We start from the raw sequence: 10,341 nt of genomic DNA, 5'->3' as shown, positions 1-10,341 counted from the left end.
AAAATATCTCTATTGGATGTGGTGTTGAGTGGGAATGAGTTTGCTTTGAACAGCTTAGGTAGAAGGCAAGAAACAACAGAAAACTAAAAATTGAAATTGGCTTTACTTCATAAAATATGACTTCAGCATGAATTCAGGCTCAGTCGAAATTTGTAATCCTGATCAAAGTCTAAACTCGTCTTCCCTTCCAGGGCTGCCCGTTCGCCTCCATCATCTCACATCCAGAGGGTTATGACTCAATATTCTGCCTTGTATTGCCATTGTTTGCCTGCATGTCAGTTGCATTGTGGGCCGCTGTTGCACCTGAGCCAGAAGGCAGAGAGCGATGCAGGTGATTAATGCTCACAGGACAGAGGGTAGATAACAAACAAACAAGCCGCCCATTCGCTGTTCGGGGAAGCGGCGGCTGCCTCCTGCCATCTGTCGTGGAAATAACTTTACAGTAAGAGACCTGTTTATGTTTGGATATGTGTTTCCTTTATTAATAATACACCCTTCATATACATCTCTCTCTGTGTATTAACAGTATGTCAGTGACCCCGGGGTGTGGTGATGCACAGATGTGCTGCATCACATGCATTGAGTCATGAAGAACCTGATGGAAATTCATGGCTGTTTTTGACACAATTGTTCGAGACCTACAACAAATATTTCAAGAAGCTCATTTAGTTCTTGTTCGTTTTACATGTTTGATGTTCCACTCATCACTTATTGATTATGTATGGCCCCAAAAGGCTGCACACATTGTATTAAGGGAGAGCTTCACAGAAGTTAGAGGTTGGACAGACAACGCCCCCTGGTGGTTAAATACGCATAAACACACAGCAGCACAATCACTTTGATGCATATTTTATATATTATCAGTTTCTATGCATAATTTGACAACTTTAGGGGCAACAAATGAACAAAGGATTCAATACTTACCCGAATTTTTTACTTTCAGCATCTTTTCACCGAAGGTTTTGTTTTTTTGGAAACCGAGAGCTGAGCTAATAGAAGACTTAATTACTTACATTTCATAAAGTGGACAGTAACGCGCCTCCAAATGAGTGCTAATGTTGCTCCGCATCTGCTGGGTGTGTAACTACGCAAGTCAGCTAACACGTTTCCACTCAGTTTGCTAACAAGCTACTTTGTCAGCTTGTTTCCGCTGCTAGCAAAAGTGACCAACAAAGGAGTATTACAGGTTTTAATTAATGCCACTTTAGTCGCGTCACACCCTCGTATTTCTAAAATGAGTACAATATAAGATGTGTAACAAGGAGCCTACTGAGCTAACTAAATCAATACAGGCAGCTTTGTCTGCTTGAGTCTTTTTTAATGAAATGGGTTTCTAACATGAAGATTTCAAAGCTTCTAAAGAAACTAAATTGTACATGCAACATCCGCAGACACGTTCTCACAGTGGAGATTTTGACTTGTCTGACACAGATGCTGTGTTTATTAACATAAACACTGGCTGTGTTCAGTTGAGATAAAGTAGTTCCAGGGCTCTGGTATTGTGCTCACTGATCATCAGAATGCTTTCTGAGAGTCCTAACTGACATGGAGCCATTGTTACTCAACATATGTGCCGTTTCTGTTGTATGACATACATGCCTGGCGTTAAAAAAAAAACCTTGAAAGGTGTTTAGAAGAGTAGTGCCTCTGTAATGCCGTGTTTTACTGGTCCACTGGAAGAGTACAACAGAAAAATGTGCATTTGTCGTCAGACCAAAGAAGTATCATGTTGTATGTCTACTGCAACAACTTCTAGCCGGCTGTTGTAATATTGATCCCAATGAACCGTTCATGCAGAAAGCATTCTATTACTCCCCATAGTCAGAAAAACACAGTAAGAAAGGCCAACATGCTGTTTAAAAAGACGATCAGAACCAAACGTGTTTTTTTTTTTTAAATACTTTATTTAAAAGGGACTCTTGAGCATTAATATCTCATTTCCCTACCACCAATGTTGACCGTTATGTGCCATGAAATACAAGCTGGCCTGGAAGCTGTCTCCACACGCAACGCCGATTTTATGTGTCACAAAAAAAAAAGATGTATGTTGCAACAAATTAAAACACCATTGTTAAGCAAAATATTTTTTTTGTGAACATCATGCAGAGAATTTCCTAATTCAGACATCACAGGCAGTCATATCAACAGCATTGTTCATGCATAACATACCATTACATCACATTTGCAGTACGCACTTGTGGTGTCAGCTCCAGCTATAAAGGCAGTTTATGCTCCACAGTTACTCTCTCTTACATACCCACACACACTTAATACTTTTAAAGATGTACATTTACACACTCTTGCACACACACAGATACACAAAAACATGTACAACAAGACAAAAAGACTTGATTTGGTCTTGATTTGGTCTTCTGGAGCAGCAGCATCGCGGCAGCTGACAGGAGGAGACTGGACAAACTGGTGAGGAAGGCCAGCAGCGTGCTGGGGTGTCCACTGGATACTGTGGAGGTGGTGGGAGACAGGAGGATGATGGCGAAGCTCTCATCCCTGATGAGCCACGCCTCCCACCCCATGCAGGACACTCTGGCAGCTCTGCACAGCTCCTTCAGTCACCGGCTGATTCATCCCCGGTGTCTAAGGGAGAGGTACCGCAAGTCCTTTCTCCCCGCTGCTGTCAGGCTGCACAACAAACTGCTCTCGGTGGACCACTAACACGCTGAACAGGAACACTTGAACACTTTTGATCACTTTAACTCATTCACCTGTAATCCTGTAATTTCCCCACTGAGGGACAAATAAAGGATTATCTTATCTTATCTCTTACAACCAGTTGATCAGAGGGCTGCCATCACTGGCACACAGGCAGTTATTCGTGAGAACCAGGAAGTATTCAGTCCCAAACTTGAAAAAAAATAAAATGTATGGGCCAGTTTCAATGATGCTGACGACAGTCAATCTCATCAATGTGATGGTTGCAAAGTCACAGTTAACTTTTCATGTTTCAGTTTTCTTTGGGATTTCAGAGTTTACTTTTTCACACCCACATACAAATACATCTACAGTTAAAATAAAAACTGAATATATATTTTCTGTTATAACTATACAAGTCAGACGTAGTACAATCGAGTACAATCTCGGTTTAAGACCACCGCGTTTCTTTCAAACGTCCACAAATTATTTGAGGGATTGTTCTCTGAACTTTGACTTGTTTTGCTTCTTTACTTTGTTTCTTTGTTTTTGCTAAAAGGATTGAATCACATCTTCCCATTCTCAAAAATCAATCAATAACGCCCTCAGTTTTAACACCACAGGCAATTCTCATACAAACACAATCTCACATGAACATTGACACAGTCTGGTGTCAGACATAAAAACACATTCATTTATAGTATATTACATATTTATAATGTGAGAGTAACTATTTTTTTTTACCATAGAAGGAAAACATCTTGCCATCAGAAAGATTAACAATTGCACATAATGATTGGCTAAAATATTTCAGTGACACAGGGAAACATAAAACAAAATGAAGTTATTCAAAATAGAGCAATATTTCAACAGAATTGTATGTTTGCTGTTCTTATACATTACAAAATGAGGACATAATTTTCTCTCAAATGATCAAAAAGCTGCTGAAAACAAGATTTGTGTACAAAAAGTTGTGTTTTAAAACAGACCCTTGCTTTTCTTGAGATTATTTTGCTTCCAGTTTGGCAGAGCGTTGAACTCAACTCGACTCATCTCAAGAAGTGTCTGAAAAACATGAACGTAAGAGGATAAAAAAACAAATGTTGATCAATTTTGGACGGTGTGTACATGTATATTTGCTGTATGACAACGTGACGGCAGCCGAGTTCCTTACCTTGAAGTCCTGGTCAGACAGGTAGACCTCCAGCCGTAGAGGGTCCACTCCCTCTGGTAGCGGTTTCCTGGTCAGCTCCGCGATGGAGTACTGCAGCTTACTGAGCTGAGACAGCGCCTCCTTTACTAACATCACCTTGCTCTTGGGGCTTTCCGCCTGCGTACACGTGTCATTCACAGCACGTAAAAACAAATGCAAAACACAACTTTTGCAGTCTCCGCGGCTCTATTTGTGTAAGACTGAATTATACATGAATCATAACAGATTTAAATGACATTAAAATATGGGTAAATGGATCATTCCTGCAGGAAATAATGGGGCGCTCTGGAGTTTACTGAGGCTGAATGGTGAATTCATGCCCCGCTTGCTGTTTCACTGTCGTCTGTAGAATTTATAGTCTGCACATTTTATGTTCTTCACTTACTTTACACTGAACATGATTCTGCATGCCAGCTTTCAAGAGACATGTCTGGGGCATGACACCTTATCTGAACAGATCTGCTTGAGTGAGATGATTTGGATTCTTTCGAGTGTCAACATACTGTACATGGAGAACAGCAGTCTCCTGTCTTAGTTGTGATATACTGGGACTCTTGTGAGACATCACAATAACAAAAAGAAGTCTCCCACCTTTGTGATACTGGTGTCCTTCTCCCAGTATGGGAAGATGTTGGTGAAGGTCAGAGGTTCACAGCCTGCTAGGACCAGATACGCCAGAGGGGGTCGCCGAGGGTTCTTCTCTATAAATCACACCACAGTGAAGAAGATATGAAAAACAAGCGTTTGAGTTCAGTTCCAAATTCAGATATCCACTCTATCAGGAGGAGTAATAGCAGTATTTCTTTAAAGACTATTTGGGGAAGTGTTTGGCTCCTAAAAATATCCGGATCAATCATTGTATACGCAGACTACTTGTCTCCAGTGGTCGTCTGAACTCTGACCTTTGCAGTACTGCAGCACAGTCTCCATGGCACACTTCCTCTCGTTGTTCCAGCGCATCTTTGCAGAGCCGGTGCACTGCGTGTCTTCGGGCTGCCAGCCCTGCCACAGGTACACCTCCATACGGTTATCCAGCAGGAACAGGGCTGGAGAAGTTAAGACGGCAGAGCACTTACATCCAGTAGCACCGAGAGGTAACGTGAGGCAGACAGCAACAATAAAACACATCCACCGACAGAGCAGCCTGTGAAAGAGTCTTTTAAACACAACAGCATCTTACTGCTTAGTTTCCATCAGTCCAAGGTCCAAACAGGGAACAATGTGTCACTGAAGGTTTTTGTAATTTGTTTGTTGTGCTTTTTTGTGTGCGTTTTTGATGAGAAAGCTGCCATGGCTCTTTTTTTAGTTTTTTACAAAATATCTCAGATTCACATTAAGGGTGACGATAAAAAAACAGAACAAACACTGTATTCTTCATGATAAATGAATCACAAGCGGACACAACCTCAAACTATGGGATTTACAGAACAGTCACTGACAACTAACCTAACAAAGAGAAGTATTCTTCAGCAAATAAATACAGTTGCTGGTAAATAAACTCAATTCAGTAAATCTTCTTTGTCCGGCAATGACAAAACATTGCTTTTCGAGTATTGACTCCAACTGGTGATTTAATCTCATTCACATCTCAGAAGTAGTTTTATTCCAGAAAGAATTTCTAGTTTCATAGAATGCATCTGACAAAGTAATAAACATACGATTCACTGAAATGTGACATGTCTACAGGTGTGTGTGCTACCTGGCTGGTGTGCGGAGTAGAGGTTCTCCTGCAGGAAGGGCATGGCCATGACTCCCTCCGTCACCCTGGCTGGATACAGCCGCTCCTCCCCCTCGAACAACCCGGAGCTGGCGCTCAGCCGGAACAGCCGCGGTGTGAAGTTGTACTTCCCTGGATCTGGAGACAACACACACACATCCGGTCACACATTAGCAATGAAGATCTTTCTCTCTATCTGTTGCTGATGACTAGGAATAGGTTCTAAGTGTGTGACTGTGAGGACGCACCTTGCAGCATACAGTCGTAGGCCTTCTTGTCCTGCGGGCCCAGAGCCTTCTTGAACTCCGCGGGTTCAGATCCTTCCTCCACCTCCTCAACTTCCACGCCGCTGGTGCTGCTCAGACCCAACTCCGAGGGACACCTTGAAGACCCAAACACGGAAACACCGTCGGTCCACCACGTTATGTCCATCCACAGGTCATCTATTTGTCCATCTGCCCTTTCCTTACCTCTGGGTTAGTTTGTCCGCGGCTCTTTTGGCCACCTGCCTGGCACTCGCATGTGCTTTACAGCCGTGCCACAAGAAGAGAAGGCCTTTCTGAGCATTAAGGAGCACCAGGCTGGCACGAGAGCGCAGACTGGCATGCTGGCGATCTACCTCCACCAGTGAGGCCTCCACCTCTGCCTCACCCCGGACACAGAACAACCGCCAGCCAACTGGAGGGGTGAATCAGAATTTTGTTCAACTGTTTGATACAGTATTTTATAAAATGAGAGGAAGTCTCTACATGAATCCGCAGTAATACAGCACATCACTGAAAACAACAAACAATGTTTTCGGTGTTTTGTACCTGTGTTTTGGGCATAATCTTCTCTACTGCCCTTGTGGATGATCAGACCTCCCTGGAAGAGCTGCAGGAAGCACGGAGGCTCTTTTCCCTCAGTCACCAACACCTGGACAGCCAATCAGATACAACGGATGAAGACAGACACACTTTGATTGAACCCTACTTGAACACAGCCATTCATCTGTTCATATCAAGTTAGCAGATGAATGGAAGAAACACCAGCTAACTATGAGTTCTAATCAGGAAACTTCACCTTTAAAAATGACATTTCATTGATTGTGTGTGGCTGTGACGGACTGATACCCACTTGTGACCCCCTGTGGCTGCCCAGCTCCACTGTCATCAGAGCAGATGTTCCTTTCTCGCTGATGCTGGAGTGACTGCCTTGCCAGAAAAAACAAGCGGTCCTCTCTCTCCCCGGAGCACCGGCACTCAGCTCCCCGGGCTTCTGCCGCTTACCCACTGACAGAACAAAACAGGAGCAAACCCGGCGGGTAAAATCAGGATTTCTGCTTCCATTTCGGACTAAAATGTAACGCTTAAGAATTTCTTCTTTCTACACCTTGTTAACCACACTTAGTTGTGCTTCTTCCCTCTAAGCACAAATGCCGTTCTTCAGTTGCACTCCATCACGATTAAAAAGCGAAGTCAGGCAGATCGATGCCATTAATCTTCTCCCCGGTCTTACTGCTTTGCCGCCGTATCAAAACCTCCTGTGTAACACGTCCGCTGGTCGTTCTTTAGGCTACCTCTGTGCCAAACGCACGACTCACCGAGTGTGGTGATGGAGTACTTCCAGCGGATGATGTAGGCGTCGGCCTCGTGCAGTTGGCCCAGGCTCTCTTTTGGCAGTTCCTCCTCTCCGTGCTCTTTGATGTGCCAGGCGTCTACAGCGACTGTAGCCAACTCTGCCTGTCGTCCGTCGTCGGCCCTCACCGGGCCGCGGCCCCGCTGGACGTTCACCCCCTCCAGAACCGTCTTCACCGGCCCCGGCTCGTTGTCCAGCAGGGCCTTGGCGTCGCATGGCTGCAGCTCCAAGTCAAAGGAGGGCCGTTCAATGCAGTGGACGGGGCTCTGAGCAGACAAAGAACATTCTCGGTTCGTCTCAAATGTGTTGCATTAGTCGGGATATTCATGAATTTAACAGCTACTTCTTAATTCCTTTCAAACAGATTGTCAGATTTATCAGGCGACGAGAAAAAAACCACTGATTCACACATCACATGAGCTCTCTCACTGCTAAATTAAAAATCCAAACACCCGTAGCCCAATCTCTTCCACCTTGATTTCATCTGCTTGAGCTGCTTCCTCCTTCTTCCTCTCGGCCCAGTCCAGGAACTTCTCTCTGAACAGGGACGTCTCATTGTGCTCCGACAACCGGCCAAACAGAGTCCAGCTCGGACGACCCTCCCCCTGCCTGGAAAACACACAAACACGTCTCCTCTCAGCAGCTGTACTGGCAAGATACAACCACTAGGGGCTACAACAACACAACCAATAACGCTCACTTTATATCAGATACAACTGCATTCGTTCGGTACAAAGCCAGATAGATAGATACAGATAATACAGTTCTGTTAAAAGCTGTTAAAAAGGATCAGCATGTGGTACTCACTGAGGCACATCCGAATCTGTGAAGGAGGCATCTAAAGGGTTGACTCTGTAGGTGCTGTAGTCATAGCTGCCGCTGTAAAGCTGTTTGCCCAGTTTCACAGCAACTTTTCTGTCACCCAGGGGCACGTCTTTCCCGTGCCACACGTACACTTCGCTGCCAAAATCAAACACTAAGACCTGGTGTGGGGCGTTGGCAGCAGTGGGGAGAGAGAGAGAGGAGATGGATCACAGTTAAAAAGCAGATCGAATGTGGATTCAAATGTCTGTCAGGACCATCACGGGTGCTTTATGAATATTTCTACCGTCTCTTTTCACACTTTCTAAGCAGGTCCCAGGCTTGTGTTACCTCTTTAGAGTCCAGCAAGGTGACACTTGGAATGGAAGCCCAGGCTTCTTCATGAGGCACCAGTTTCTCCCCGTGGAGTCTGTACACCCCGTTAGAGTCCAACACCCCATTCTCATACAGCTCGTCCTCCTCTGGCTCCCCTGCCCCTAAACCACAGCACAAAAACACAAGGTTATGAGACAAGGGCTGTTTGTGCCTGAGCTAAATACAAACTGCTTGTATTGATGTTGGAGAGACGGATATCGTTAACGAGTAGGAACCTCTGTATTGGGTTTGTCCGCCCAGCAGGCTCCAGAACTCTTTGGCCCATCTGGTGTCGGTGTTGATGCCCTCCTCCAGCACCGTCACCTGGGACGCCTTACACCCGAGGTCCCTCTTGGCCTGAACAAACGCCGCCATCTCCGACGCCTGGCCGCACCAAAAAGCATATCGCACATGTCAACATCTGTATTCAGGTGGAGAACTTGACGTTCTGCGTCGTCGCCCGTCTGGACATTCAAATCCAACAGCTGGTTGTGGATCCCGTACGCGAGGTTCTCTACCTTAGCTTTCTCGATCACGTTGGCAAACTCTCCGCTCCACATATAGCAGTGCTTCGGCGTTATGAGCAGGAAGCAGTCGCCGCTGTTTAACGAGTGGGCTGTTGGCTCCACCAGGCGCACCTGGATGTGCCTCCGACCTAAAGACAATGACAAAGCAGCTTGTACCTCCAGACCTCAGCAGCCTTAATCTGAAGCATTAATCACTGAAATACATGTGTAATCGACTGTCATTTGTTTGAGGTTTATGAACTTTGCATTCTGAAGGAATAGCACAGGAAGCACACCTGAGAGTTTCCCTTCAACAGCACTTTGCTTTGGTTATGGGCGACAGAGCACCATACAAGCACAGCTAGAAAACAAACACACACAGTTGATTTGCATGTGTTGCTGACCTTTGATGCGAATGAGCATGAGCTTGTTGAAAGGCAGCGTGCTGTTGTTCGTCACAACATCGGTGGATTTCACGCTGCGCAGGTTCACCTTGCGGAAGTTCTCCTTGCTTGCGAGGCCCGCCAAGGCCACATCAGCCAGGTTGCTTTTGGAGTGTTTTGCCACTTTGAGGGAGAGAAACAGAAGAGGGACCGGGCACATTAAGAAAGGAACACAGTGGAATTGAGACACTGATCATGACTATTCTTTAATCTAATCTGCCATCTTGCTAATTCTAACAAATCTTATAAATATACAGAGTCTTAAGCCTTGCTATGGAGAGAACATTCATCGTGCCAGAGTCAGTATGAGCAGTCTTACTCCTCTCCACTTGGATCCTCTTGGTCTCCAATGAGGCCACGTTAAGCCTCTGCTCAGTATAGACCTGGCGGATGTCGTTGCGGGCAGCCAGAGCCCGCAGAGGGTTCCTGGAGCCCTGGTTCCTTCTGTTCGGTCGTACTGCTCGCTTGTGCTCTGTTACAGCCGAGGTGAGTCTGAAGACGTACATGCACACAACACAGTGGTCATTTTCTATGACGGCAACCAAAGACTCTCGAGAGAAATAGGAAATCCTTAGTCATTCAAATTGTCGAAAATAATGCCGTTCATTGTTGTTATGATTTATAGAAACAAACTTTGGTGAATTGTCCTGAATCTGGCTGAGATCCTCCTCCGTCAAAACCACACCGGAGTCGTGGAGTCTCGACGGGGACACAGTTTTGTAGAAGTTGCCGAACGTCTCCTCGTCATCCAGGGTCATCACTTCTTTCTCCGTCTCTGCCGTCACCTCGACGGTGGAAGTCCTGCTCTTGCTCACGCCTGACCGAGCCGCCGCGGCAGGAAGCGGGAAGGATGGAAGGGGAAGAGGCGAGTCAGATATGAGCCAAATGTTTTGGATATCCTGTCCTGTGAGCTTACGGCCTCATGCGCGTGTCATGTCCGTAATGTTCAACACACACTATGTCTATGTGTCAGCAAAAGAGTGGATTCAAATGTGGATTCAAACATTTGTAGACATACAT

At 45.4% G+C, this 10,341-nt stretch overlaps 1 protein-coding gene across 1 annotated transcript in view; it reads right to left on the bottom strand.

Annotated features, from left to right (window-relative positions):
* Positions 1-1,883: 1,883 nt before the first annotated feature.
* LOC306795137 (supervillin-like) overlaps positions 1,884-10,341 on the bottom strand; it is a 49,270-nt gene continuing 40,812 nt past the window's right edge. The window contains exons 12-29 of the mRNA XM_079293516.1: positions 9,955-10,138; positions 9,641-9,813; positions 9,283-9,444; positions 8,891-9,027; positions 8,609-8,756; positions 8,349-8,494; positions 8,004-8,179; positions 7,670-7,805; positions 7,162-7,462; positions 6,696-6,850; positions 6,392-6,494; positions 6,050-6,257; positions 5,828-5,961; positions 5,562-5,717; positions 4,765-4,908; positions 4,454-4,563; positions 3,824-3,979; positions 1,884-3,714 (exon numbers count right to left, since the gene is read on the bottom strand). Of these exons, the coding sequence (XP_079149642.1) occupies positions 3,628-3,714; positions 3,824-3,979; positions 4,454-4,563; positions 4,765-4,908; positions 5,562-5,717; positions 5,828-5,961; positions 6,050-6,257; positions 6,392-6,494; positions 6,696-6,850; positions 7,162-7,462; positions 7,670-7,805; positions 8,004-8,179; positions 8,349-8,494; positions 8,609-8,756; positions 8,891-9,027; positions 9,283-9,444; positions 9,641-9,813; positions 9,955-10,138 (2,816 nt within the window). The 3' untranslated portion in view covers positions 1,884-3,627. The remainder of the gene's footprint in view (positions 3,715-3,823; positions 3,980-4,453; positions 4,564-4,764; positions 4,909-5,561; positions 5,718-5,827; positions 5,962-6,049; positions 6,258-6,391; positions 6,495-6,695; positions 6,851-7,161; positions 7,463-7,669; positions 7,806-8,003; positions 8,180-8,348; positions 8,495-8,608; positions 8,757-8,890; positions 9,028-9,282; positions 9,445-9,640; positions 9,814-9,954; positions 10,139-10,341) is intronic.

The sequence above is a fragment of the Melanostigma gelatinosum genome (genome assembly GCF_949748355.1).
Source record: "Melanostigma gelatinosum genome assembly, chromosome: 21".
Lineage (NCBI taxonomy): Eukaryota > Metazoa > Chordata > Actinopteri > Perciformes > Zoarcidae > Melanostigma > Melanostigma gelatinosum.
This window is presented reverse-complemented; position numbering and strand designations above follow the sequence as displayed.